The 27,203-nt window shown below is 56.2% G+C and overlaps 14 protein-coding genes across 16 annotated transcripts; 7 read left to right on the top strand and 7 right to left on the bottom strand.

The window, feature by feature from the left end:
• Positions 1 to 329: 329 nt before the first annotated feature.
• H310_11541 (hypothetical protein) lies at positions 330 to 1,414 on the top strand. The gene is made up of 3 exons (XM_008878255.1): positions 330 to 436; positions 519 to 590; positions 690 to 1,414. Exons 1-3 carry the CDS (start codon positions 368 to 370, stop codon positions 906 to 908), a joined length of 360 nt encoding a protein of 119 aa, XP_008876477.1. The 5' UTR covers positions 330 to 367; the 3' UTR covers positions 909 to 1,414.
• Positions 901 to 1,659, bottom strand: H310_11540 (hypothetical protein). Its single transcript, XM_008878254.1, has 3 exons — positions 1,558 to 1,659; positions 1,411 to 1,500; positions 901 to 1,320 (listed from the first exon to the last, which is right to left on the bottom strand). The coding sequence occupies exons 1-3, from the start codon at positions 1,558 to 1,560 to the stop codon at positions 1,159 to 1,161; spliced, it is 255 nt and encodes an 84-aa protein (XP_008876476.1). The 5' UTR covers positions 1,561 to 1,659; the 3' UTR covers positions 901 to 1,158.
• A 147-nt stretch (positions 1,660 to 1,806) lies between these two features.
• On the top strand, positions 1,807 to 2,411 carry H310_11539 (ribosomal protein L34). Its single transcript, XM_008878253.1, has one exon. It carries the CDS (start codon positions 1,849 to 1,851, stop codon positions 2,227 to 2,229), a length of 381 nt encoding a protein of 126 aa, XP_008876475.1. The 5' UTR covers positions 1,807 to 1,848; the 3' UTR covers positions 2,230 to 2,411.
• Positions 2,412 to 2,576: 165 nt separating this feature from the next.
• Positions 2,577 to 3,495, bottom strand: H310_11538. Of its 2 annotated transcripts, XM_008878251.1 has the most exons (4): positions 3,401 to 3,495; positions 3,246 to 3,331; positions 3,016 to 3,187; positions 2,577 to 2,963 (listed from the first exon to the last, which is right to left on the bottom strand). In XM_008878251.1, exons 1-4 carry the CDS (start codon positions 3,476 to 3,478, stop codon positions 2,688 to 2,690), a joined length of 612 nt encoding a protein of 203 aa, XP_008876473.1. In that variant the 5' UTR covers positions 3,479 to 3,495; the 3' UTR covers positions 2,577 to 2,687. The 2 variants fall into 2 exon arrangements, with proteins under 2 accessions (XP_008876473.1, XP_008876474.1); XM_008878252.1 differs by having other exon boundaries at positions 3,246 to 3,495.
• Positions 3,496 to 4,155: 660 nt separating this feature from the next.
• Positions 4,156 to 6,671, top strand: H310_11537 (hypothetical protein; the record flags this gene model as incomplete). Its single annotated transcript, XM_008878250.1, has 2 exons — positions 4,156 to 4,923; positions 4,977 to 6,671. 2 exons carry the CDS (start codon positions 4,156 to 4,158, stop codon positions 6,582 to 6,584), a joined length of 2,376 nt encoding a protein of 791 aa, XP_008876472.1. The 3' UTR covers positions 6,585 to 6,671.
• Positions 6,672 to 7,983: 1,312 nt separating this feature from the next.
• H310_11536 (hypothetical protein) lies at positions 7,984 to 12,670 on the top strand (the record flags this gene model as incomplete). The annotated part of the gene is made up of 2 exons (XM_008878249.1): positions 7,984 to 8,739; positions 11,573 to 12,670. Exons 1-2 carry the CDS (start codon positions 7,990 to 7,992, stop codon positions 12,668 to 12,670), a joined length of 1,848 nt encoding a protein of 615 aa, XP_008876471.1. The 5' UTR covers positions 7,984 to 7,989.
• Positions 12,671 to 12,883: 213 nt separating this feature from the next.
• Positions 12,884 to 15,151, bottom strand: H310_11535 (hypothetical protein). The gene is made up of 2 exons (XM_008878248.1): positions 14,372 to 15,151; positions 12,884 to 14,301 (listed from the first exon to the last, which is right to left on the bottom strand). The coding sequence occupies exons 1-2, from the start codon at positions 15,143 to 15,145 to the stop codon at positions 13,126 to 13,128; spliced, it is 1,950 nt and encodes a 649-aa protein (XP_008876470.1). The 5' UTR covers positions 15,146 to 15,151; the 3' UTR covers positions 12,884 to 13,125.
• Positions 15,152 to 15,607: 456 nt separating this feature from the next.
• H310_11534 (hypothetical protein) lies at positions 15,608 to 17,805 on the bottom strand. The gene has a single exon (XM_008878247.1). The coding sequence runs from the start codon at positions 17,717 to 17,719 to the stop codon at positions 15,935 to 15,937; it is 1,785 nt and encodes a 594-aa protein (XP_008876469.1). The 5' UTR covers positions 17,720 to 17,805; the 3' UTR covers positions 15,608 to 15,934.
• Positions 17,806 to 18,573: 768 nt separating this feature from the next.
• On the top strand, positions 18,574 to 19,316 carry H310_11533 (hypothetical protein). Its single transcript, XM_008878246.1, has 2 exons — positions 18,574 to 18,804; positions 18,879 to 19,316. The coding sequence occupies exons 1-2, from the start codon at positions 18,650 to 18,652 to the stop codon at positions 19,138 to 19,140; spliced, it is 417 nt and encodes a 138-aa protein (XP_008876468.1). The 5' UTR covers positions 18,574 to 18,649; the 3' UTR covers positions 19,141 to 19,316.
• On the bottom strand, positions 19,246 to 21,689 carry H310_11532 (hypothetical protein). The gene is made up of 7 exons (XM_008878245.1): positions 21,555 to 21,689; positions 20,985 to 21,484; positions 20,665 to 20,922; positions 20,513 to 20,613; positions 20,131 to 20,272; positions 19,829 to 20,062; positions 19,246 to 19,778 (listed from the first exon to the last, which is right to left on the bottom strand). The coding sequence occupies exons 1-7, from the start codon at positions 21,628 to 21,630 to the stop codon at positions 19,317 to 19,319; spliced, it is 1,773 nt and encodes a 590-aa protein (XP_008876467.1). The 5' UTR covers positions 21,631 to 21,689; the 3' UTR covers positions 19,246 to 19,316.
• Positions 21,690 to 21,852: 163 nt separating this feature from the next.
• On the top strand, positions 21,853 to 23,400 carry H310_11531. Of its 2 annotated transcripts, XM_008878244.1 has the most exons (8): positions 21,893 to 21,931; positions 21,986 to 22,032; positions 22,112 to 22,254; positions 22,308 to 22,435; positions 22,496 to 22,641; positions 22,748 to 22,834; positions 22,899 to 23,013; positions 23,068 to 23,400. In XM_008878244.1, exons 1-8 carry the CDS (start codon positions 21,893 to 21,895, stop codon positions 23,260 to 23,262), a joined length of 900 nt encoding a protein of 299 aa, XP_008876466.1. In that variant the 3' UTR covers positions 23,263 to 23,400. The 2 variants fall into 2 exon arrangements, with proteins under 2 accessions (XP_008876465.1, XP_008876466.1); XM_008878243.1 differs by having other exon boundaries at positions 21,853 to 22,032.
• On the bottom strand, positions 23,325 to 23,842 carry H310_11530 (hypothetical protein). The gene has a single exon (XM_008878242.1). It carries the CDS (start codon positions 23,773 to 23,775, stop codon positions 23,371 to 23,373), a length of 405 nt encoding a protein of 134 aa, XP_008876464.1. The 5' UTR covers positions 23,776 to 23,842; the 3' UTR covers positions 23,325 to 23,370.
• A 177-nt stretch (positions 23,843 to 24,019) lies between these two features.
• H310_11529 (hypothetical protein) lies at positions 24,020 to 25,543 on the top strand. The gene is made up of 7 exons (XM_008878241.1): positions 24,020 to 24,223; positions 24,279 to 24,406; positions 24,452 to 24,599; positions 24,648 to 24,722; positions 24,784 to 24,843; positions 24,887 to 24,978; positions 25,038 to 25,543. Exons 1-7 carry the CDS (start codon positions 24,026 to 24,028, stop codon positions 25,360 to 25,362), a joined length of 1,026 nt encoding a protein of 341 aa, XP_008876463.1. The 5' UTR covers positions 24,020 to 24,025; the 3' UTR covers positions 25,363 to 25,543.
• Positions 25,544 to 25,780: 237 nt separating this feature from the next.
• Positions 25,781 to 27,084, bottom strand: H310_11528 (hypothetical protein; the record flags this gene model as incomplete). The annotated part of the gene is made up of 4 exons (XM_008878240.1): positions 25,781 to 25,897; positions 25,952 to 26,338; positions 26,384 to 26,477; positions 26,519 to 27,084. The coding sequence occupies 4 exons, from the start codon at positions 27,082 to 27,084 to the stop codon at positions 25,781 to 25,783; spliced, it is 1,164 nt and encodes a 387-aa protein (XP_008876462.1).
• Positions 27,085 to 27,203: the final 119 nt, after the last annotated feature.

Below are 27,203 nucleotides of genomic sequence, written 5' to 3'. Positions count from 1 at the left end.
GCCATGGGACTCCATTCACACCCTGTGCTGCCACATAGCAGTGGTCGGCCTATTGCAGGGCTCTCATCAGCTGCAGCGCGCGTAGTCTCCTCTACCATCGAGCGTGTGGGGCCACGGAGCTTGTCATCGTCGACGAAGTCGAGCTAGTCGGGCAAAGTCGTGCGAGTGGGGCGTGTGCCCCGGTGTACCCCCACAGTACTTCGATTCGGCGTGCATTTTACTTCGATGGAATTATATTTTCAGATGTTCATATATGCCGAGTTGTCAATTGACTTCATTTAAATGAAATCGAAGTTGATAATCGAAGTCCTGCGGTTGGCCCTTGACGCGAGGAGTGCGCCAATCCCACTTGAGACCTTCCATCGCCATGTCCGCCATCGGTGCTCTCAAGAAACTCGACCAGAAGAAGCCCGAGTCGACCCCCACCGGCATCCTTGTACGTAATGACGATGGCGCTGGCTTGTCTTGGTCGAGGTCGCCATATGTGGACTAACCTCATGTGTTTTATGATGTTGTAGGGACTGCTGCAATCCAACGTGGTCAAGCGCGCGCGCGAGACGTTCGCGTGGTCGACCAAGCAATTCTGGAAGGTACGCGACAACTACCCTTGACACGATCTGTCGTCTTCGTTCTTTGCGTCAATCTGTGCGCGTACTCAATGGTCCAATGCATTCTCTCTCGATGTGTAGTGGTACCAATACGGCGGTCGCTTCACGTGGATTGTCGCGACGACGATGTTGTTCACAGTGATTCCTTTGGGCATGGAAATTATGCGCGAAGGTGATGTGAAGGAGGTGGAAGCTCTCCGCGTCCAGGCACTCAAGGCGCAAGGTTACACCCCTGGCCAGATTGCCCAAATGGGTTACGTTGATGCGTCCTCGGCGTCGTTAACAGAAGCCCTTCAATAGACTATCTTCCTTCATCACATTAGAATGCATTTGATGCAAACGCACAAGCAGCTATGCTTTTGAAATATGCTCCACTACACGACTTCCCGGTTGTCCTTCGTTTTCTTGACCACGGGGCCGAAAGCAGCATTCGAATCCGTCTTTCTTGCGAGGCCGAACACGTCCTGATGTAAAACCTGCCAAGAGGGCCCTTGACGATGGGACGCACTGGCGCGGCGAAGTAGTTTGTTCAGCGCAGTCCCGCCCCGCCTTACTCGGTTTTCGGCTTTGGGGGCTTTGACTGAATCATAACAAGCCCGATGAAGGTTGAGCAGATGGTAAGGAACACGACGAGTATGATAGAAGGAATCGCGATCGCATAGTAGCGCTCAGGGAAGAAGCTCTGGACGATGTGACCTTTGTCGACAAAGGGCTACGCAAAGAAAAACCCCAACGTGACGACACAGTGCGCAGATCATTTGCATCCGCCATCAAGAGAAAGAGAGAGTTTGGAGAGCAGTACCGTGATAATGACCCACAAGAAGTAGTACACATAGGACACGACAGACACTGCGAGCAATATCGCGCCTGACCGCTGGTCTGACGATCCTCCCTGCGAACAGCACATCGTGATGAGAAGGAGGACGCCATAAAGAAGTTTACACAATACCATCAAGACTGTGCAGACGTGCGACACAGGCGGCTGCGTTCTCGGAGACGCCGCGGTGCAGGCGACTGGGGGGATGCGGTGCAGTTCCGAAGTGGCAACAGCGCGAAGGTGGTCACTCGACCGGCCAACATTCTCGGTGATTTCAGTGACACAAGTCAGACATCGGTTTGGTTGGCCAAAATGATTATATTTCAACCAATTATAATTCTCTAAAATGAACCAATGATTCTTCGGTATGGGAATTGGGCTGCCGTCGGCATCAATTTGGCTGGCTCCTGTCCGTTGGCACCGATGCAGCGCATGGCCCTTACGTCCCGCGGGGTACTCCGATCGGCCGCTGCTGCGTCGTTCGGTGCCCCTGCTTCTTTGCGATCGATGAGCGTCGATACCGTCTTTCGCGCGTCCACATGCAACATTCTCCCCATTCAAGCGAGTTTCGGGTCGTCGATTTTGCCCATGTACACCCCGATGGCATCTGTCGTGCCTTCGCCAATGGAATGTCCCGAGTTCAACGACAACATGGCCCCTATCATGGCGATCAAGCGAACATATCAACCGAGTGTATTGCGACGAAAGCGAAAGTTCGGCTTCCGTGTGCGCAAAACGACCGTGGGAGGTCGCCGCGTCCTGAACAACCGCTTTAACAAAGGCCGCAAGCGTCTCTCGGCGTAAACGGCACAGCGCGACCATGACACTAACGCTTGTTCAATACACTACACTTCTTCTGCACGACAGAATCACCCGACCAGCGGAGACTGCATCTGTACAGCGACGGGTTATGCATCCTGCTGACCTTAGCCACTGCCAAGCCTCTCTCTGCATCATAACATCAACCGTTTTTGATACGATTTCATAACCCGAGATGGTTCATACATAAGCAGTTCTGCCGAAACGTGGAACCGGTCGAGAGCCTCGCAACGTCCCTGGAGCAAAATTCTGGCGCATGGAAGTGGCAGTGTGCTCTCATACGAATGTCTGCACTTGCCACTTCCACAAGCTCTTTTGCCCAGCCAGCTCCAGTAGAAATCGGAGAGGCTACTCGACGAGCACGACTTCAGCGTCAACGCTGGTGTAAAGCACGTGGACGAGAAAAAATGTTTACATTTAGTTGTGATCTTTTGGGTGGATAGCTAACAATGCATTTGTCGAGTCGAAGGAGTGTCAATTGGCCCAAGGTATTTGCAAAGGGCAGGCGAAAACACTTCGTAGATCAGCGTCAGAGGCTTGCCTCCCTGCCAGAACAAGTACGACCGGCCCCAGAAAGGACCTGGGTGGCCAAACTCCTTTTCCAGTGCAGCAGAACGGCCGTGGAAGACAGACTTCATATCCCGAAACAGTTCCTTTTTGTTGGCCTTGATGCTGCTTCCAATGGGGAACGTCCGGTTTTGGCCAAAGATCGAGTCAATCTGCGCGTTCACGAGTCAGTATTTTTCGTGTAGTTTGAATAAAGCAGCTTACGTCGCCACTGCTCCACCAGGACGCCGCATACCCCAAGCGCTCGCCGTTGGTATTTCGAAGCCACACTTGGCGCCGATGCCGCGGCTCTCGGATTTCTGCAATGTCGCTCGGCGCATTGTCCAACGACCCGTTGATGCAGGAAAAGTCGATCACGTCCACTTCGGTCTTGAACCTGGTCCACATCGCATGAGTGTCATCATGTGACAAACGAAGAACACAAAGTGCAGTACCCGGTGAGAAGGCCAAGTTGGTACGTCGGCGACCCGTCACCCAGAAGGAACAGCGTCCACGACGCTGGCATGTTAGGAATGCCATACTACGGCCGGGCCTGGGACCTTAGCACTTGCCGCGCAGAGGTCACGAAATATCCGCAACACATCCATACCTGAAACTCATCGACATTGGTGGTGAAGTCAATGGTTAATGCCATCCAGCCGGGTGCGCCATGTGCAGTCAGCGCCATGAGATTTCTTGTGCGAGGAATGGTGAATGATGCACCCGCACCCAGGTCAATTTTGAAGTTGTCAACATTATCCGGATTGCCGGATATACGCAGGCTCCGATAAAATGAACACCAAATAGAGTTCAACCTTGCTAGAAATAGTGTTATTTCTCTTTAAATGGTGTTGTATACTGTAAATCCATAGCTTTAAAATGAGCGCTAATTCAATAGATTTGTCATGTGCGTTCCAGAAAGCGCCAAAACAGCTTCGCTCCGCGCAATTCTCTCACGGGGGAGTGACTGTCCATACGACGAGACGTCGAAGCACCAAAGAGTGATCGTTTTCGCTGTGACATCCTGTGCGAATCGCAAGATTTCTATCGTATTATTGCCTATTCAGTACCACCGTCACCTTTGTAGTACTTTTAGTATGCGCAGCCCTGTCATAGATACACTGGAGGTTATGGCATATCTGCAAAACCTCTCGCTTTCGATAACCCGGTTAATAGGGTGTTGTGTGGATTTGTTTCCTCAGCTTATATACAACAGTTTAGCTTCTTGTCGCAGATATCGAACTAGAACCTCTATTTTTCCATACCTGTGGTAAAAGGATATTCATCGGACCATTCATCCGAAATTAGTTTTCACAGGTAGTACCTAATTGTCACATGTCGCGCACAATCACTTTGAATTTTGACATGGCCGTGTCAATGCTGCGGATGGCGGCAGTGTTGGCAGCTGCGCATGCCGTGTCGGGGTTGGACCGACCCTTGTACGGCATCGACTACGATACCCGAACGTCTGAGTGGGGTGGGTGTAAGAGCGACGATGCGATTCGAAACGACTTCCGCGTGTTGAAGACAATCACGTCCAGTGTGCGAATCTACACGCTCACGGACGGATGCGCCGATCGATTGCTCAACGTCGCGTCGGAAGTCGACATGCGCATTTGGTTGGGGATATGGGGCAATGTAAACGCGACACAGGACGCATTTGAGCCTGAATTCAAGACGTTGCAGCGATTGGTGTTGGCCCGCCGCGTCCGCAACGACAACGTGGTCGGGATCCACGTCGCCAGTGAAGCGCTCTTCCGGTACTACTCGCAAGAAAAGCACGACTGGGCTGAAGAATACTCGGGCGTGCAAAAGCTGTTTGGGTACGTCGACAAAGTGCGCTCGTTCTTGCGCGCGCAAAACTTGGCGTTTCCCGTCACGATCGCCGACGTCATGGACTCGTACAATTCGGTGCCGGAGATTTACAACATCGTGGACGTCGTGTCGGTAAATCAGTTCTCTCAATGGGAAGGCGTGCTGGCCACCGACGGCGTAAACGTGCTCTTCGAGCGCATGGTGGATATTCAGCTCGCCGCGCGGAAAGCTGGCAAGGTCGTCGTGATCTCCGAGACGGGATGGAGTGCGAACGGCACGGTCGCGGCCATCAAGGAAGCCACCCCCGAGTCGTCTGCGGTATGCACGATCGAGCGCAGTCTCTGAAATCTCGCTGATATCCCGAGTTGTAGACATTCCTCCACGACTTTATGCGGTACACGGAGCAACAAAACATTGCGTACTACTACTTTACGTCGTTCAACCTGGCGTGGGACGGCAACTCGGACTTCGGCGAGATCGAGCAGAACTTTGGGCTGTTTGACGAGCACCGGAACCTGCTGCCCCACGTGAAGAACGTCACGTTGGGTGCGTACCACAAGCCCGTGCGCCTGTGGCACCAAGGTCGCGTCGTCAAGGCAGACGGACCAAACACCAAGACATTCGGCCGTGTGTACTTGGACGTGCCGGCGCGCGGCCTCAGTGACTCGCTGGATCGAGAAATTTGGTTCTACGACCCAGACGTCGGGTCATTCCGAAGTCGCAGCACCAACCAGTGCCTCGTGGCCAACCAGACGGAAAATACACTGCATGTCACGTGGTGCCATCCCATGACACACGCTGCCCAGCGCTGGCGATTCCAGTCCAGCACGCCGACAACTTCGCCGCCTACCACAACAACCACGACTATCACGCCTCGTCCAACGACCACCACGGCCGCGCCAGCCGCGATCAACCCCAATTGCGGGGAATGCGACAATTGCCAGTACTCGACGCCGTACTACTCGCTGTGCTATGCCAACTGGAGCCCCATCGACTGCGGCCGAATGGGCTCGACGCATCACTGGTGCGGCCCTGTGGACGGACGGCGACTCACTTCGAAAGACACGGACACCCCCATCGCAGTGTTGAAACACCAAGTGGCAGGCCGTCACCGCTCGCTGTTGTCGGCAGATACAACCCACGATGATTTCGTCGGCATGCTGGCATGGGAAGGCGTGTCGAATGCGGACGACGTGCCACTGTGCATGCGTGCCAAGACAGACGAGTTTGGTGTCGACGTCGCGCCATGCGATTCCAGCGCAGGCGGGTTCTCTTTCGCCGTCCGCCCCCTCGACGCGGAAGAGATCACAGTGCAATCGCTTGACTCGGGGCTCCTTTTAACGGCCACCCCCAACGTATTGGGGGTCACGGTGGCCGCCCCCGCGACGGACAAAGCCGTCCACGATGCTAACCAAGTCTGGTACTACGACCCGCTCCTTCAGCGCATTCGGTCGAATGCGTACACGAGCTACGACACGTGCTTGGACATTGTGGCCGACGGGCAGGTGCAGGCCCGCGGGTGCGATCACAGCCCAAGCCAGGCGTGGTCGTATAATGACTTGACGGGCCAAGTGCTGTCGATGGGCAAGTTGGGGCGGTGCCTGGTGACCGGGACTGGCACTGCAGACGCTGCAATCGACTTTTGCGACGTGTCGAATCCCCGTCAAAAGTGGGCGTTCAACTTGGTCACGACCGCGGTGCCTGACGTTGACTTCACCCACCTCCCTCCGATCCCCACGACGACGGAAGCACCGACGACCACCGTCGAGCCGACAACGTCGACCGTCGCTCCCACCACGACCATCGCGACCACTGTGCCACCAACCGCGACGGCAGCGACCACCACAACACCTGCCCCATCCACGACGACTCAAGAACCGCCCGTGCGCGAGTTTGTGTTCGTTTCGCATTCCAAGCACCGAGTCATTGCACGCCGACCCCCTGCGACAACCTCGACTGGTGCTCCTGCCCGAGTGTAGCAGCCATGCGACCCATCCAACCCTCCCTGCTAACCTCTTTGATCTGTCCCCCCATTGAGTGAATATATATACCCCATAGCCTCGCCTTTGAAACTCTCTCGCTCACGCCACGCGGTGCTCATGCAAAGTTGTACAGGGTGTTGTGTGCACTTTGGCTTTCAAGAGTCTACATATCGCAGCGCAACCGAGCGCGATCGCCTGGTTCAAATTGTGATGTGCAGTGCATTGGGATGCAGGACTCGATCAAGACGAGACTGTCTCCGCACTCGGTGCCACGGCCATTGCACTCCAAGCTCCTGCGCTATCCACGAGTGAATTCCCACTCATTCGCCGCCGCGCCTGCTCCACGAATCGCACCGACGAGTGGGGTCCTTCCTGCCCCATCGCGACCGCTCCGCCGCACTTCCCCTCGACGTATTGATGTCGTGAGCTTCATCTATAATCAGAACTAAAGTCGACTTCATCTATCATCTTCCAACAATTCACAACATTGGATTGAATTTTGGCTTGACATTTCCGACGAAAAGGACCGCCACCCATCTCAACGAGAGCAAGGAAAGTTCTGTCTCGGAGATAATTTCAAAACCAAATTGGACCGCAGGTTTGTGTACGTGCGGGCCACGAATTTTGCTATCGTCGAGCGTCGACTTCTTCGTTCCTACGCTCATGTCATCGATGCGGACAACTTGGATCACGACAGATTTCACAGAGCATGCTTAAAAGGCGTACACGAGGCACCGACGCACGTCTATTGAGTAGCATGGTTAGTATCGTACTGTTGCAATGGACACTTTTATATCGTGCGTGCGAGGTTCCTCGGGGGCAGTGGCCCATACAGGGACGGCTGGACGTAACAACCCGTTTCCGGACGTGGTCCCATCCTTGGCGGAGTAGTCTTTGTAAAGAGGCACCGACCTATTCATAGGCAGCCTAATGTCTATGCCCTGGTGCCCGCCGCCTTGGAACCCAGACGTTTTCTGCACGTCAGCACTTTTTTGAACATGTGACCGTGTGGAGGCACTTATCCAATACTACTTCTCTACACTTTCAATTCATCACATTGAGAAAAAATTTTCACCTTCTAATTTTCTGCTAAGGTTTTTGATGAAGTGTTGCGCTGATATACACTTTGGGGAAGTCGGTGGGTGGCGTTTGATTGGGTACTTGACGTGGGGTGAAATCGGACGGTCCTTTGAGAATTTATGCGCACACCTTTTTATATTGATATACTGAGAAACAGGATGAAGGTGAGTGGAATGCAAAATGCATGCGCCGGGTTGAAAAAACCTTTGTGACACGATAACCGCAAAACTAGATTTAGGCCCACGCACAGGTGATAGTATGTGGTTTCAGAGACTCGTGCGTTCGTTGCTCGATACGCCGCACTTTTTGAATTGCCTGCGCCATGAAGACCGTGTCTGCGCTGGTGCTCAGCCTTGCCGCGACTTCCACGCTTGCTTTGGACCGCCCGATGTATGGCCTGGACTATGACACCCGCACGAGTGAATGGGGTGGCTGCAAGAGCTACGATGCGTTCGTTGCCGACTTCAAGACGTTGGCCCCGGTCACGAAGCACCTGCGCGTTTACACAACCACGGACGGGTGCATCCAGCGCCTCCTTGACGCGGCCGCCAAGACGAACATCAAGATTTGGTTGGGGCTCTGGGGCAACGTCGACGTTGGCGATGTGTTCCCGAGCGAATTCAAGACCCTGCAGAAGCTCGTCAAGGAGAACCGCGTCCGCAACGACAACGTGTTGGGCATCCACGTGTCGAGCGAAGCGCTGTTCCGACACCACCACGAAGTCGAATGGAGTAATCGCACGGGTGTGAACAAGCTGATCGGGTATTTGAACCAAACGCGCAGCTTCCTTCGCGCGAGCAACATTAACATCCCCGTCACCATCGCCGATGTTGTCGACACGTACCGCGCGGCCCCCGAGCTGTACGACTACGTCGACGTTGTGTCGGTGAACCAGTTCTCGCAATGGGAAGGAGTGCTCGCGAAAGACGGCGTGAACGTCCTCTTTGAGCGCGTGAAGGACGTGATCTTGGAATCTCGCAAGCGCGGGAAAATCGTCTTGTTCTCTGAAACCGGTTGGAGCTCTGGCGGCAACGTGTCTGCCATCAAGGAGTCGACGCCTGCCTCGTCCGCGGTAAGGATCCTCTTCTGCAACTTTTGGCTCCGCTTGACACCAATTCCTCATGTCATCGTCGACGGCTAGCGCTTCCTTCGCGACTTCATGCGGTACACCGAGCAGCAAAACATTGCGTACTACTACTTCACTGCATTCAACCTGGCGTGGGGTGAGACAGAATTCGCCAAGGTCGAGCGCAACTTTGGTCTCTTCGACGAAAAGCGCGTGATCAACCCGCACGTGGCCAATGTCACCCTCGGCAAATACCACAAACCTGTGCGCATCTGGCATGACGGCAAAGTGCTCAAAGCGGACGGCCATTACTCGGAATCGTTCGGTCGTCTGTCGCTTGGCGCGCCTGCCCAAGGCCTCACAGACACTCTCGACCGCGAAATCTGGTTCTTTGACGAAGACCTGTTGACGTTTCGATCGCGCAGCACGAACCAGTGCCTCGACACATATGCAGACGCGGACGGCAACTCGCAAGTCCATGTGTACTGGTGCGATGGTACCAACTACAACCAAAAGTGGCGCTTTCGTGGGGACGGTACATTCCAAGTCGTGTCCAAAGCGAACGCGATCGCCGCGGGGGTCACCGGCGTGGACGCGAAGCTCGGCAATGGCGCCAACCGCACCAAGGATGACGTCAAGGTTCCTGTCGGCGTCTTGTACGCCTCCAGCTTGGCAGCGCACGGCCGCTGCCTCCGCGCCGTCGGCGACGACATCGCCATGATGAACTGCCAAAAGGACGCCGACAACAAGTTTACGGTCCGCCCGTTGGACACGGAAGAAATCTACATCTCGGCCCTCGACACCAAATGGAAGCTCACGGAAGACTACGGCCGCGTCACGGTCAACGCAAAGTCTGCCGCCAGCGCCGACGTCGATGGCCAAGTGTGGTTTTACGACCCGCTCCTCCAGCGCATCCGCAGCAAGGCGAACGGCCGATCGTGCCTCGACTTGGTCGAGGACAAGATCAAGGGTTTGGTTCAAGGACGCCTATGCGACCACACGCCGAGCCAGTCGTGGTCGTACAACGACTTGACCGGTCAAATCCAGCACTTGGGCAAGATCGGGCTCTGCTTGAACGCTGAAAAGGACGGCCAAGAGCTCCATGTCGTGTACTGCGACGTGAATGCACCGACCCAAAAGTGGACCATGGACTTGGTGAACCAGTAAAAAAGAGTTGTTCGGCTTACTACGATTCCGTGTAACATCATCTCAAGTAGAAAGTCGATGAAGGTATTGGGGGGCGCATCTGGATGGCGGGGAGTCCTCGTCGTGTAGTCGTCCCGCCGTCGTGGAGCTGGTGCGGTCGAGGGTGACAGAACGAGCTTTGCAGGACATACGAGTGGGGTGTAGTGCTTCCGAATGCACAACTGAATTTCATGTGGTGGCGCCGACTTCGACAGTGTCAATGAATCCCAGCAGGTCGGAACCAACGAGCCGCCGACCAAAATTCACTGGGGAATCCATCTCCTCCACAAACCAATGCGCCCTGCGCTCGAGCGAAACGTGGTGTGGATCGCGTGCGATACAGTACCTTTAGCTGCAGCCGCTCTACCTCGGCTAGCTGCTTGCTCGCAACGGGGAAAGAGGCTACAGCCGCACCCACGACCGACGCAGTCAGTTGGTTCCCCTCCGTCGCCATCGACCAATTGACACGCCGCGGTCACCTTGTATACCGTAGCATCGACCGCGATACGGTACAATTGCCCGTCGATGTGGCCTTTCTCGCGCGTGCCATCACTTTTGTATGAGGATTTGTATGGTGGTCAAATCGCGCAAGGCCATTGGCGTAGCCATGTGCCAAGATACTGCGCAGTTGCCCTTCAACGTTGGGCGTCTCTTTATATGCATACACTCTATGAGCCTATATATATCATTCGTCACCTTATTGTTTTTCATTATGTCCAATTCCTTGTCTAAACGGATATGTCATCCAACTCGATACAATTGGTTTTAACAAGAAATAAAGTTCCATAGTGTCCCCACGAGCAGCGGTGCCGCCAAGTCGTCGTCGCCAGCTCACTTTTGGAATTGCGTCGTCATGAAGACTGTGTCTGCATTGGTGGTGGGGTCGTTGGCCGTGGCTGGCGTGACGGCGCTCGATCGCCGTCTGTACGGCATCGACTACGACACGCGTGCGAACGAGTGGGGTGGGTGCAAGAGCTACAACGACTTCATCGCAGACTTCAAGGCCCTGTACAACACAACCAAGCACGTCCGCGTGTACACGACGACGGACGGGTGCATCCAGCGCCTCCTGGACGCCGCCGCCCACGAAGACATGAAGCTTTGGCTTGGTCTGTGGGGCAACATCGAACCGGAGAAGGATGCGTACCCGTCGGAATTCAAGACGCTCAAGAAGCTCGTGAAAGAGAATCGCGTCCGCAACGACAACGTGTTGGGAATTCACGTGTCGAGCGAAGCGCTCTTTCGGTACTACCAAACGGACAGCTGGAGCAACCGCACGGGCGTCAAGAAGCTCCTCGGGTATCTCAACGAAACCCGCACGTTCTTGCGTGAAAACAACATCAACATCCCTGTCACGATCGCCGACGTTGTCGACTCGTACCGCGCCGCGCCGGAGCTCTTTGACCACGTCGATGTTGTGTCGATCAACCAGTTCTCGCAATGGGAAGGTGTGTACGCCGCCGACGGCGTTAACGTCCTCTTTGACCGCGTCAAGGAAGTGCAGTTTGCCGCGCGCAAGGCGGGCAAGGTCCTCCTGTTTTCCGAAACCGGATGGAGCGCGGCCGGCAACGTGACAGCCATCAAAGAAGCGTCGCCGAAATCGTCCGCGGTACCGACTCCATGTCTCGGCGATCCCTCACCCGTCTATCTCTAGCGCTTCCTTCGCGACTTCATGCGGTACACCGAGCAGCAAAACATTGCGTACTACTACTTCACGTCGTTCAACTTGGCGTGGGGTGAAGAGTCGTTTGGCGTTGTCGAGCGCAACTTTGGTCTCTTTGACGAAAAGCGCGTGATCAACCCGTACGTGGCCAACGTCACCCTCGGCAAGTACCACAAGCCCGTGCGCATCTACCACCAAGGACGTGTGCTCAAGGCGGATGGCCACAACTCGTCGTCGTTTGGCCGGTTGTACCTCGAACCTCCCGCCCAGGGCCTCAGCGCGACCCTCGACACCGAGATCTGGTTTTACGACGAAGACTTGCTCACGTTCCGGTCGCGCAGCACCAACGAATGCCTCGACACGTACTCGGAGAACGGGCAGTCCAAGCTCCACGTGTTTTGGTGCGACGGCACCAACTACAACCAAAAGTGGCGCTTCAAGGGCGATGGCACGTTCCAGGTCGTGTCCCAAGCGAACGGCCTCGTTCCCGACGACTCGCTCACGACGGACGTCGACCCGAAGCTCGGCACCGGCGCCAACCGGTCGACCGAAGACGTCCGCGTCCCCGTCGGAATCATCAAGGGGTCGAGTGCCGCGGCCCACGGCCGGTGCCTCCGCGGCGTCGGCAACCAAATCGTCATGGTCGATTGCCAAAACGACGCCGACAACAAGTTTACGATCCGCGCGTTGGACACGGAAGAACTGCACATCACGGCGCTCGACACCAACTGGAAGCTCACTGAAGACTACGGCCGCATCACGGTCACGGCGCAGAGCGCCGACAGCGCCGACTTGGACGCGCACGTGTGGTTTTACGACCCGCTCCTCCAGCGCATCCGCAACAAGGCCAACGGCCGATCGTGCCTCGACTTGGTCGAGGACAAAGTCAACGGGTTGGTGCAGGGCCGCCTGTGCGACCACACGCCGAGCCAGTCGTGGTCATACAACGATTACACGGGCCAAGTTCAGCACTTGGGCAAGATCGGGCTCTGCTTGAACGTCGAAGAAGATGGCCAAGAGCTCCATGTCGTGTACTGCGATGCCGACTCGCCGACGCAAAAGTGGACGTTTGACTTGATCAACCCGTAAAGCCATCCATGTAACCACGTCCTTTATCATCGTGGCAGCGAGTCCATGGGGGGCAATGGATGGATGGATGGATGGCGTGTGAGGCCATGTGGATGTTGCGAGGTAGCGCCGCGTCGACGGGAGTTTGCATGAGGGGTGCAGGTGCTGCTGCTGATGAACGTTGTCGCCCCACACTGTCGAGCTGGTGGGACTCGGGTCGTCGAGCGACCGACTCGAGTGTGCGAGCATGACGAGGACGCTTGATCGGTGGTGTGCTTTTTGAAATGACGGCGTTCTCGATTCGTCCTGTGCAAATGGCGAGTATTCGACACCCCGTGATGCATAAATTAGTGGGGAGCATTCTAGTTGACGTTCGAAGAGCCACGTCGTCGTCGTGGTTGTCATCGACCACGTGGGACGACGCGGGGCGGCGATGCCTCCGTCAGGGAGAATGGCGCAGGCAGTCGCCGTGTGAGCTACGATGACGACGACGTGTGGAGCAAGTGCATGGCCCACTTTTGCGTCGGCACACTCAAGTCGCAGTACCCCACGACGACAGGTTTGCCCTCCCGCGCTTCCAAGCACCGACCGAGCTGGCCCATGTGAAGGAGCTGCCCCGTCAGGTCATTATACGACCACCACTGGCTTGGACTGTGATCGCAAAAGTGAGTCTCGACGCGACCGGCGCTGTCGACGACGTCGAGGCAGTCGGTCATCTTGGCCTTGCTTCGAATGCGCTGAAACATCGGGTCGTAGTACCAAACTTGCGCTGGTGGTGCTATGTCCGACGCGGGACCGGCCACCGTCACGGCGCGGTTGGCCGATGTCGTGAGGGAAAGGTCCAAGGCTAGCGACGTCACAGTGAGCTCCTCGGCCTCAAGCGACCGCACGTGAAACTGGAACGAGTGGTCATGGGCGTCGCAGTCGGCGGCTTCGACTCGGCCGTCTAGCGACGTTCGGAGGCACGTGCTGCCGCTGTTGCCACACCAGTGGTGGTCACCTCCCATGCGTTTGCAATCGGCAGGGGACCAGTTCACGTAGCACAGCGAAAAGTACATGCCAGCGAACTGGCAGTTCCGGCAGCTGCCGCACGTCAGCGACTCGTCGGCCTCGACTGGGTCTTGGTTGGGACTCGGAGCGTGAAATAACTCGATCGCGGCCTCCTTTGGTCGGATGTGCCACCGCTGGGACGATAGGATCGATGGGTCGCCGCCGTCGGCAGGTTGGCACCACGTGACATTCAATTCATGCGTCGACCCGCGGTCTTCACTCTTCATTATGGACAGGCACTGGTTGGTGCTCCGGCTGCGGAATGTGCCCAACGCACGGTCGTAGAACCAGATTTCACGGTCGAGCGAGTCACTGAGGCCGCGTGCCGGCGGCTCCAAGTACACGCGGCCGAAAGTTTTGGTGTTGTGGCCATCCGCTTTGATGACCTGGCCATCGTGCCACAGGCGCACGGGTTTGTGGTACGCACCCAACGTGACGTTCTTCACGTGGGGCAGCAGGTTCCGGTCCACGTCAAACAGACCAAAGTTGCGCTCGATCTCGCCCGAGTCCGTGTCGCTGCCCCATGCTAAGTTGAACGATGTAAAGTAATAATATGCCATGTCCTGCTGCTCCATGAGCCGCATGAAGTCGTGGAGATATCTCTATACAAGCATCAACGACCAAGATGAGGAGCGCTTCGACGTATACAAGTCGAATGGGAGGTCATCGTACCCCCGACGACGATGGCGATGCTTCCTTGATGTCGGGCGTTGTGCCGTTGGCGCTCCAGCCGGTCTCAGAGAGCAGGACGGGCTTGCCGGCCATCCGCGCGGCCTGGCGGATGTCGTGCATCCGGTCGAAGAGTAAGTTGGCGCCTTCGTTGGACCACCCACCTTCCCATTGCGAAAACTGGTTGACTGTGACCACATCCACGATGCTGTATATCTCAGGCACGGACTTGTACGAGTCGATCACGTCCGCGATCGCAACGGGAAACGTCAAGTCGTTGGCACGGAGGAATTCGCGGACCTTCTCGACGTACCCAAAGATTTTTTGTACGCCCGAGTACTCCTCCGCCCAGTCGTGTTCGTCCCGCGAGTAGTATCGAAACAGTGCCTCGCTTGCGACGTGGATCCCGACCACGTTGTCGTTGCGCACGCGGCCGTCCAGCACGAGTTGCTGCAAACGGACAAACTCGGGCTCAAAATCGTCCTCGGTCGCATTCACGTTGCCCCAGATGCCCATCCACAGCCGCATGTCAATTTCCGACGCCACGCTCAACAAACGCTCGATGCACACGTCGTCAATGCTGTATACACGGATGTTTGACGTGAGCGGCTTGAGCACTTGAAAGTCCAGCCGCATGTCGTTCTCGCTCTTGCACCCGCCCCACTCGTACGTGCGTGTGTCGTAGTCGATCCCATACAACGATCGGTCCAGCGCCACCGCGACGTGGAGCCATCCGAACGCTATTGCCGCCGCGACGGTCAACGACGATCGCGCCATCCTTGCGGCAATTCAAAAGTGACAACAACGCAATCCAAGGCGATATGCCTGTCACATTGCATACACTGCAAGACATGATAGCCATCCATCTCTACGGATATCGATGCATACAGGATGTTCTATCAGTGTTAATCTCGAAAATGGCGCGATGTGTCTTTTTGGGTATATAGCTATTCAAAGGATATGAAAAGATAGAGAATTTGAAGTTGGATGTGTCCCTGCGACGTGATTGGGTAACTCGCAGAAAGGACCACCGTAGACGAAAAACGTACCGTACCGACACGACGGGCGGCGCGCCTCGACCACCGGTCGGCGGACGCAGCACAACCACACGGGCCCTCTTCAGGGAAGCGGCAATGCCACATCTCTTGACGCGACTGGGGATGGCATGGATGCATCATGGCGAGGATGCACCCGACATGGGCCGCGAGATGGCAGAGTATGTTGGACGATGCATTGCATCCAAGCGTGTAGACTAGGGTGCACGCGCGCGCTTCGGTCGTGCTGGACACGACCTGCTCGACCACAACGACAACGGCGTCCAAGTACTTGGGTGTGTTCCAGCGTTCTCCTCCACTATATCCCATCCCACGACAGCCCATGTCTCCACCACCGTGGCCGGGAATATGTACACGAGATCCACACGACGTTGGAAAGTAGTGCTTTTATTTTGGCCCATGGACACCACTCGCCGCCACGAGCGCCGGCGAGACAGCGGCAACTCGCGCGATGCTAGATTTGACCAGCGTCATGTCGCTGTCGAAGGCGCTCTCCGACTGCCTTGCGTTCTTACGGCGTGGCGTTGACGAGCTTGATGCTCCACTTTTGGTTGACGTTGGTTTTATCGCACGACCACAAGTGAACGAGGCCGTTGGCATTGTCGGGGCCGTCGAGGCAAAAGCCAAGGTGCGTTGCGTGGTGGAGTTGGCCCGTGATATCGTTTACGACCCACTTTTGATTGGCATTGGCGGCGTTGCAATAGTAGAGATGGACCGTGCCGCCGTTCCTGCGCTCGTATGCGTCCAAGCACAGGCCGCGGTACGACTTGCTCGCAATGAGTTGCGTGATCGGGTCATAGAACCACTGGTGGCAGTCGGCATTCGACTTGCGCACGGTTTCCCACGACACCCTGCCGTTCGATTCGGTCAGGACGCCGCCGCTCGACTTGATTCCGATTTCGACTGGCTCGGCCGCGGCCGGCACCATCGAGATCACCTGGTTTGGGTGGCCGACGCACGGAAACATCTTGACCACGAGCTTGCCGTCCGACGTCTTGGGCCGCGCCAAGTCGACGTCGATGCAAAAGTTGGCGTCGTTCAGGCTCGCGATGTTGCCATTTTTCACCGACCACTTTTGATTCCGGTTCTCCTTGGAGCAGTACCACGTGTGCAGCGTCTGCTGGTAGCGGTCGCCGTACGAATCCAAGCACGCGTCCGAGCTCTTGGAGTACAATATGCGAGCGTCCGCGTCCCAGAGCCAGATCTCGTCGTCAAAGATGCCAGAGCGGCCGGACGCGGGCTTTTCCGCGTACACGCGGCCATAGTTGTCGTTGACCGTGTTGTCGGCGTTCCAGTGGCGATTGACCTTGATCACGTTGCCTTGGGCCCACAAACGGACCGCCTGGAGTGGCGCGCCGACGCGGACGGCGGCGATCGCTGGCTTGAGGACTCGGTCCGTCGTGTATATGCCAAAGTTCTTTTCAATGTCGCTCGACCCAAAGGGCAAGTCGAACCCGGAAAAGTAGTACGTGTTGATGTTCTGCCGCGCGACGAGCGTCAAAAAGTCCTGCGTGAACACGCCTTGCGCGCGCGGCGACGCTTCCGTCACGACGGGGTGCTCGCCGGCCGTGCTCCACCCGGTTTCGTGCATCTCGATGAGCTTTCCGGCGCGCTTGGCACGAGTTTGTTCTTCCTGGAACCGCGTGAACGTAAAGTGTGTGCCGTCCTCGGGCGTGATGTGCTGCCAGAACGAAAACTGGTTGACGGCCACCACGTCGACAACGTTGTACAGGTCGGGAAACATCGTGTACATGTCCATGATGTCGGTGATCACGACTGGGAACGTGTACCCGCGGCCGCGGAGGTAGTTGCGGGCTTCGTTGAGGTGGTTCACGAGCGCGTCGTAGCCGCGACGGTCGCTGCTGCCGGTCACGTTGCCAGGACCTTGCACGTAGTACCGATACAAGGCCTCGCTCGAGACTTGGAGGCCGAGGACGTTGTCATTTCGAATCGCTTGGGTCTGTTCGACGAGCGCTTTCAGGTTGTTCATTTCGGACGGAAACGAGTCGTGGACGCCGGGGGCGTCGATTTCGCTCCACATGCCGAGCCAGACCTTGAGCCCGCGGTTGTCGGCGACTTGCAGCACGCGCTTGGTGCATTCAAAGTTCATCGAGTAGATGCGGATGTTGTCCGTGACTTGTTTGAGGACAGTCATGTCTTGGGCCATCGTGTTCGCGTCCTTGCACCCGCCCCACTCGGAGAGGCGGGTGTCGTAGTTCATGCCATAGAACTTGGCGTCGAGGGCAGCTGCCGACGACACGGCGAACGCGGCAGCTACGGCGGAAGGTACTTTCATCGGAGAGAAAGTTGGCGAATGCCGAGCTGCAGTTGCTTGCCCCCGCTTGAACGGTAAAGACCATGGCCACCGTGACGAACCACCCGATCCTGTCAAAACATACTACGGTTTGTATACTCATGTGTGCCTGGATGTGTAATGCGTTACGTCCATACAAATTTCAGGTTTGGTCGGCATGGCAGCGGCGTGTAGTGCAATTCGGAAGTCGTTGTAAATGCTGTCCAACACGCCGAATCGAACCACGTTTTCTCTTCTCCATAGATCCTAATCAGGACATATCATGGCGGTTGGTACAGAAATACCGAATGTAAACGTCCAAGACTCATGGAGATCGTGCTGCGGCAAAAGCAGCAGCTGCATCGGAAATTTCGCCTGCCACCGCCGCGGTGGCTCCCGCGGCGTCGCCGTCGCGCGACCAGAGGCTATCACGACGGACGTTGTCCATACCATTTTGAGGAGATCCATTAGCCTGTGACGCAGCGATGCATCCATGGTTTGTGCAATGTTGCGCGGTCTCGTCTTGTTGTGTAACTTTCCACGTCTATCTGGACGCTGTACAGTGCACATGGCAAGATGCGTCGGGCGTGCGCGCGCATCCGGCAGAGACTCTCTGGGCGCCCGACCGACGCTTCTCACGGCGAATTCAGCTCGGTACACACTGGTATCGACCGAGCCTGTGTACTACATTTCTCGCGAGAACCTGTCGAACTTGCCGACGAGACGAAAGAATCGTAGCAGCGACGACAAGATGTCGTTTCTGATTTGCTGAAATCATGTTTCACGTGCCAATCAATTGCTTCAGAAACAAAAAAGCATTTTTGGTTTTATCCAATCACATTTGCTACAATGTGGCATGGCGATTGGCTGATCCAGCGCCGTCAGTGCCGCCGCGATTGCGATTCCTTCAACTTCCATCGGTCGGCGGCCTTCATGACGGCGAACGTGCAATACGAAGGTCCTCCCGAACCAGTGGCGCCGTGGAACTGGTCGAACATTCCGGACTACGGTCGTTTGCAGCATTATCAACACGCAGCAGCATTTTTCATCGTTGGCATGGCGATCACAGGTCTGTACGAGTTCACTACGTAAGTGCGTTCGACCGCCACTCGAAGCCTCGTTTCAACGCTGCATGTTGCTGATGCGAGGGGTGGGTTTTCAGGTACTTTGACCAGATTCCGCGCGAGCTAGCGTATCCCCTTATTTGGGTGTTTATCTTTCTGCGCATGTTGGGCAAGTTGGGACCGTCCAAGTTGTCGCCTGAAGAGGAGTTAGCACAAAAGGAGCGGGAAGAGGCGCGGCATTTCAAGGCCACACTGAACCGTATTGCAAATGAAAAGGAAGATGAGGACGAGGATGACGTTTCCGACGCGCCTCAAGTCACCGCCGCGGCCGACGATCGCCAGGTCAAGAAAACCCAGTAATAAAAAGATGGGCCATACCAATACTATGCGGCGGCTGTGTTCGCCAAGAGCTCTGGCTCAACATAGGGACCGCCCGATTCGAGCTCTCGGGCGCCACCACGTTGGTAGCGACACAAACGACGATGCAATGTAATGCGCTTGCAAAATTACACCTCGAGTTTGGACTCGTTCTACAATCAGGCGGATGATCCACGCAGCCAGCCGAGGAAACCTCCGACGCCGGTGGACGACTTGTTTTCGACGCGAGCATGGACATCCGGCACTTCCATCTCCGTCAAAGCAATGTCAAACAAGAGGGGCTTCACCGGGATCGGGTGGGGCTGTGGCGGCAGCGTCACAAGATCGTAGTGGGTCGCGGGGTTGCCGCTCGAGTATTCGTTTTGCCGCTCCAACAAGCTTCTCGTGGTTGTTGCCCCGGCCGCTGGCGTGACCTGGAGCTGGCCAAGGCACACTCGGACAGCTTCCGTCGTGTTCGCGTCATGCAGAAACCCCAGCGCGTTCACGCGCGAATGGGCGCCCATTACTTGAGGCTCGAGTTCCGAGATGAACTGGCGCACCGTGGCGTCGTCACTTTCAAGCGACATGGCTTGCATCAAGTACGTCTTGGCTTGATCGTACAGCGCGGCGCTTTCGGGAAACTAGACGAGAGTTGCTCCATTGCAGCACCACCAAACATTGCTTTCGCTACCTTGTTCTGGCCCACGTACACCTGCGCGACGTAATTGCATCGAAACGCGTGGAACGTGCACTGCAGCGCCTGGTACGCTTTGAATGGGCCGTGGTCGGTCGTGCCAGGGATCGCCGCCATGTCGTCCACGTTTCGGATCAGCATGTCGAGAATGTGAATCAAATCGCCCGGGCCAACGCCGCCGCCACCCAGTCGAGACTTGAGCTGGGTGAACAGCACCACATTGCGGTCGATCTAGACCACGGAATGTCGCCAGGTGAGAGATCGAGCAAGCACGACGAAGATGGGAAGCGTGCACGTACAACGTGAGTTTGCTTGATGTACCGAACATACTCGTCCAACGCGGTCACATTCTCGCGGTGGGCATCGGCCATGAATCCACTCTTCATCGTGTCGGTCTTGATCTTTTCCGCCGCGAGGAGGCGCAAGATCATGTCGTAGCAGCTACAACCATCATGACAACCCATGAGCCGGGAGGGCCGTCAATGTGTGGACAAAAGGAGCAGCCGTCGACCAAAATGCACGACAGGATGCCAACGCACGCGGGAAACGATGCACATGCCGAAATCGGTGCGCCGTGATCGAGCAGCGCCACACTCGTTTCGGAAAACACACACACACACGTGTCCGAGAGAGATGGCCCACCGGCCTCAACAACCCTCCCCATCGAAACCACCCACGTACCCAAACAAATCGACGTAGATGGCATCGCGCTTCTTGTCGTTGTCCGTGCCTTTTTTCAACTTGGCCAAATGCTCTTCCGGCCGAACCAGTGCGACCGACACCTGCCGCAGGAGCACACGTGCGTCAACATGAGTCGAGATGTCCACACGTACATCGGAGTTGGGGATCGGAATCGCGCGGCCTCGCCACGTGATGGCCGCCATGTCCTTGGCCTTGGTCTTGGCTTCTTCGTGAAACACTTGGTCGATCTTGGACTGGAGAAGCGCACTCGTCGTGCTTTCTCGCAGCTCTTGCAGCGACAGCGACGACGACCCACCCAAGTTGTACTCGCAGTACCGCATGAATGGACTGATTTCATCGAGGATTTGATGCAACAAGTCCTGTTGCACGACCGTCCCGACTTTGGCCAACTAGGACCATGCTTAAGTCGCGATTGCCGGCACGACGCAGGCGGACGGTCACACAGCAGTACCTCCGAGTAGATGCGCTGCGCCGTGCTAAATTTCTCCAGCGCGACTTTCCACTCTTCCTTGTACAACGCGAGGTTGCCGCTCATGTACGACGCATACGCTTCCGCTTCGAGATTCGTGCGCACATCGGCGCGCTCAGCACATAGTGCGGTCAGCTTGTCGCTCCACGCCACCGCCTTCTTCAATCGGCCGAGCAAATGGAACTTGATGCGGCTGCTCGCTTCGTCACCATGCTCGTCCTTGTCGTTGCGTTCATCCTCGCGCAATTGCATTGCATAACTCCATGCACGTTCGGAATGGTACAAAGGCAACATCAAGTGGCGGACCTCCGACGCGATGTCGGGCGTCACTTCCTTTGGGACGAACTGCTTTCCCTTTCCGTGCACAAACTTGAGGCCCTTTCGAAGACGGCGCAAGCGACGCGCGCAATGCTGACGATACCGCGTGTAATCGCCGAAACGGAGCCCGTTTTGCTGCTGGCTAAACTTGATCGTTTCCAGAACTACCCGCATGAAAACGACAGATGTGAGTTCATATAGGTGCATGGGCACAAGCATGATGCAGAGATTTACTAGGCAATGAGAGCGGCTGGTCCAAAACGACAGCGTTCGCCGCCGCCACGGCAGTCTTCTTGTCCTTCTTCCCCATCCCTTGCTTGAGTTGACACCACTGGAATGAAGGGGACGGAGTCAAGAGTGACGTGAAATTTGCTTTGATTGGCTATAAAATAAATATTATCCATGAATTGTCCAACCCAGTGTTGGAATCGTTCGATTTCTCTAGATATCTCATAGTTTCATTGGCTATTCGTGCGAATTCCTCCATAATTTTGGCGAATCGGTAGTTTGAATCGCTCACCGTGAAATCTGACAACGTTGGAGACTTCAAATCAGGTGGAACTCGCGACGCGATGAAGCGGCGCCACGACGAAACGTGCGAAAAGTCCAAGGTACCAGCGCATGGAGATGAGAGGAAACAGCAGAAGCAAGTTAGGAATATGCAGAAGGGAAGCGGTGGCGATGAGCAACTACGCGTGGGGAACTTCAAAAAGTACGTGCACATCGTGCCGTGGCAGGGCCACGTCGACGATCTCAACAGCGCTTTGAAACTCATTCATGATCTGTCGCAGGTATTATGCATTTCGCTTGGGTGGCGCGATCGAAGGAAAGCTAGAAGAAGACTCTCGTCTGACCGCGTTCAAGAAGGAGTGGTTTGAAGGCAAGAAAGCGTTGGACATCGGGTGCAATTCCGGCGACATGACGTTGGAAATCGGTGCGTACCCGTTCACATGCACACTCGACAACGAACTAACTGTACGCATGTAGCTCGTCGATTTTCCCCTGCGTTCATCATGGGGATCGATGCCGACCCTGACTTGATCACCCAAGCCCGAGCGTCGTTGAAGGAGTACATTTCAAAGCTCACCGTCGCCGAAGCCTTCCGAGAAGTGACGGTACAGAAAACGCAGTCCTTTCTCGTTGTGTCAATGCCGATTTATCCGTTTTCGTATTAGAGAGAAGATCCGTCGTCGAACACCGTAGCGTCCAAGGACATAGATGCTGACGACGATGACCTACCGTTGTCCTTCCGCCTCTGGAAACCTCCCACTCACCATGCCTCCCATGACCCTTTGCCCAACATCGGCAGCTTTGCGTCAGGGTAAACTCCACTTTGGTCGTGTTTATTGCTGCCATTCCCGACGTGATCGTGCGCCGGTGGATTGCATCTGGCAGCTGCCCTCCTCACGTGAATGATCTTGTGGCAGGGTCCGTTTTCCGTACAACGTGGTGTTCAAGCGAGAAAACATCGTCCTCGACCGTCATAGTGGCAAAGACTACGATGTCATCACCTGGTCAGTTCATCCTCTGTCGTCGATGCATTCGCGGAATTGTTCATGTCGTGCGCTGCTCTTCCAGCTTGTCCGTGACCAAGTGGGTCCATCTCTTCCACGGCGACGACGGCCTCAAGCAACTGTTTCACCTTGTGTACGCGCTGCTCATGCCAGGCGGTCGGTTCATTCTGGAGCCGCAGGTGCTGCATCCCTTCCTCGCCATTGGCATGCTTGATGGCGACTTTTTGGGGTAGAAATGGAAGTCGTACTACAATCGAAAACACACCAACGCGACGACACTTGCCAACTACGACCGCATTGCACTGAGGCCCAAGGACTTCCAAGAGTATTTGTGCGCGACCGTCGGATTCACGTCCGTCGAGCTGCTCAAAGTATGCAGCACGTCCACGCATGGTTTCAAGCGGCCGATCTACCTCTACACCAAGTAGTAGTCCAGGACACGAAGCTCGACTCGTCCGCACTACTATAGCTTGAATGGAACGAACAAGAACGACGCGACCTACCTGCATGAGGATGACTGGTATTACTGGGATTACCTAGCGACGCATTGGGCCCTTCCGCATGTGCCCGCCTGCTTGACCACGCGGGCCGGACCCGAGACCTATATGTGCGCCTCCACCCAGCCCCAGTGCTGGTATCGACCCTCTATGCTTCTTCCACAGCTTCACTCGTTTGAAGAACGGTGCATGTTTCAGCATATCTGGGAGCACGATAAACACGATTTGTGACCCTCGGAGGTACACGTGTTCGCAATGGGTCGTGATGCCGCGGACGTCCGTCCGAATCGCGTCTTTGAGCAGGCAGTTCATGTTATCTTCCGTTTCGTCCAAGTATCCCCGGTAGAGATCGCCGTTCTTCATCTCGACCGTCACGATCGTGCCTTCCCCGTCATGCAAAAGGATCGTCGGTATGCCGACGCCGCGCTTCCCCGTGACTGCCATGCTTCGACCGAGCCGTGTGCTTCCGGGGATCAAGATTTTATGGCAGTGGACGGAGGGTACCGCGAACGTACTTAGTGGAGTCGACTTAAGAGGGCTTCGTTGAACCCCAAGAAATATTTCGATATTTCCGACCGAATCGATGCAAACTATTTTTATATATTCTTGGTTGTCATGTATGTATACAAATGAATAGTAAATACAACGCTACGGGATTATCAACCGCGCGTAGTCCGGAAGTTATCAAATCACCATGGAGAAGTACAGCCGCTGGTCCGACTTGACGACGGGAATCAACCCGTTTGTGCCTCCGCCGCATCAACTGCCGAAGAACGTGGTCCTGCGATGGACTCAACTCTTCCTTGGCGGCATTTTGTCACTGTGTCGATGGATCGTGCTCGTTCCGCTCCTGATGTTGCTTGTTGTCGTCACCTCCATCCACGCAGTGTTGGTACGTATTTTTTGGCAGCATGTTCCCACGGCTTGCATGACAAGACTCACGACAGGACTATGTGCCGATTCTCGGACGTATCTTCCATCGATGGACGGACTCGATTGTCTTGGGCCTGATCCTCATCGTCACGACGGTGTTCATCAAGGACGAGGCTGCAAACGCGAAACGTTTGGGGTTGCTGTACGTCACTGGATCCTTTCATGCTTTCCTGATGATCCTTTGCAGCGCCCCTGGCACGAAGCCGCCGACTCTGAGCGGCATCCAGGCCGGCGACGTCATCGTCACCAACCACACGTCCGTCTTCGACGTGCTGTACCTTGGATTCCGGTACTCTCCAACGTTTGTGTTCCCGTGTGCTTCGGACGCATCCAAGGTACAGGTTCACGCTTGGCTCATAAAAGTGATTGAACGAACGATGTAGGGTGTTGTGCAAAGCTTTGGGCTGCTGGGAGCGATCGCTCAAGCGCTTGCCCCTCCTTTGGCGACTGTCTCCAATGCACGTCCGCTTCGCATGCCCGTCTCCATGAGCAGCACCATTCACGCCACTGTTCATGTAGCCTCTCAAGCTCCAAGACGTCATTCGGCAAGCGTCTGGCCCCGTCGTCATCTTCCCCGAGGTACGTTCATCGCTCGTTTCGTCGTGGGTGATGATCTGTACAGGGAACTCGAAGCAATGGGAAAGCGGTGCTGTCGTTCCTTCCCGTCTTGGATGCATTACCGTCGTCGACTCGTATTCACCTCGTCGCCATTCGGTACCTCCATCCCTTTTGATGATTGCCATGGTCAGGCACGGTTTGCGCTATGCGTGCAGGTATGAGTACAAAGCCATTGCACCGACACACACGTGTGGCTCGGCCGTGTGGCACCTCTGCCGCCTCTTCTCGCACGTGTACCACACGATCAAGGTGACGACGTTGCCGTGTGAATTGGTCGCCAAGGGCTCGACGCCCCAGCAACTCCAGGCGCTCCTGGCGTCCATGCTCCGCACGAAGGGAGTTGAGCTGTCGTGCGACGACTTTATCTCGTTCAACGCGTACTGGGCGCATGTCAACCGCGGCGGACGCCAACCCGCGTCCGATTTCACGCCGCGGAAGGCGCCGCACGAACACGCACAATGGACGAGATCCGACAAGTAGATGTCGCGCGATAACTCGTCTTCCTTTCGACATGTCTAGTGGTATCGGTGCCGCTGGCAGTGGTGCCGTTCAACACACCACGTCGTGCCCATGCACGACCTGCATGTCCGACGTCGAAACACGCGGCGGCGGCGGGACACTACACAGAACGACGGGTCGCTGGCGAGTCCTGTCAGCCATCGGGAGGACGCCGTGTCGACGAAAATGCGAGTTGCGTCCGACGTCGCCAGAGCTAGCGAGCAGTCCTTGCCTGTGTTAGTCTGAGGCGATAGGCGACGTCGCTATCGACATGCTGGCACGTGGGGAAAGAAGATTTTGGCAGCCACGGCCGACGCGAACGAAGCGCGCGTGCTGTGTGCGGTGGGGATGGCCACCGCCGCGACGTGCCCCGCTCACTCGACATCCATGTAAACCTGACTTAATGCAGCTTCATCGCGAGCTCGTACGCGCTGATGGCGAGTTCGGCGGCAATCAAAATAATAATGTACCATTCCATGCGTGTGCCCTTGTGCGAGCTCAGCACTTCGAGGAAAAACTAGCCACACGCCGCCATCAGCATCGTCGTCGACGATGATGCGAATCACGTTACCTTGGTGTTGTGCTGGATGAGCTCGAGCTTAAAGTTGAGGTTGTTGAAGCGCTCGTTGAGCTCAAATTCTTCCAGCAGCGTCTCCCACATGTTATGGTACCGCGTGTGGCTCCATGCGGCGTCACCGGGCCGCTTGCGATCGATCACGCGCAGCTTGCTCACCAAGTCGATGAGGAGCGTGTTGTTGGTGGCGACGATTTGAAACAGCTTTCGGTGTTGTTCGCGCTCCGTCGACTGTGTTCCGAGAAACGTTAGGCCAAAGAGCGCCGTCTGGGGGCCTTTCTTCTCGACCAACGTGTTGAGTTTTTCAAACTCGGCGAGAATCGCGTCGACCTGGCGCTCGTAGTGCTCGAGTGCGACGGTTTGGGCGAGGACGCCCGCGATGACCTGGGCACGGTCAGCGCCGCGAACGGGACATGGAGGTGCACGCACCTGAATGTTGACGTGGTCGATCTCTTGGACTCGAATGTTGTTCTCCTTGAGCTCGCTCAGGTAGTTTGCAGCGGATCCGCGACCAGCAGCAGCTCTTCGTCGTGGCCACGGATATCGAATGCATCGCTGCAGTACTTCTTGGCGTGTTTGACCAGCGTTTCCGTGAGCGAATCGTCGCAGTTGAAAAACACGACCGCGCCGTAGTCAAAGTACACGACCCACTTGTCCTTGGCCCGGCGCGATGGTATCTCGGTCGGTGCGTCGAGAGACGGATTCGCCGACGGAGGGGTGAATGGCGCCATGGCTGGAAACGTCGATGGCTTCATGTTCAAGTTGAGGGTGGATACCCACGCGGCGTTGCGGTCGTCCGTCGCTGCGCTCAGCCGCAGCACGATCGAATCCTTGTACAGGTAATGGCTCACCTTGAACCGGTCCGTGTACAACCGCTGGAACAGTGACACAATGTCCATCTTTCGAGCGAGATGCACGGCGCGGATCGGCATGTGTTCGGGCTTGCGCTTCTTGCGCGCTTCTTCCTCGGCCATGGCGTGCGCAATCGCGGCCGACACGTCGTTCGTCGGCACGGCAGCCGCGGCAGGAATGTTTGGAACACTCGAGAAGAAGGACGTGCGCATATGCGGCGCATGTTGTCGAGTCGCCAACACCGTCCGCGACGCCAGCGACCATCCACGGCGCATCATGATGGTTGACGGGATGTGCACCTCAAACGATGTGTCAAATCAAATGGTGGACGACTGGGGGTGGGACAAAACCACTCGACGGGTAGGGGGTCCCATGAAAACGACGATGGACATTTGAC

The sequence above is a fragment of the Aphanomyces invadans genome, assembly GCF_000520115.1.
Source record: "Aphanomyces invadans strain NJM9701 unplaced genomic scaffold supercont1.32, whole genome shotgun sequence".
Classification (NCBI taxonomy): domain Eukaryota; phylum Oomycota; class Saprolegniomycetes; order Saprolegniales; family Verrucalvaceae; genus Aphanomyces; species Aphanomyces invadans.
Note: the sequence above shows the minus strand (reverse complement) of the source record. Positions and strands in the feature narration are given on the sequence as shown.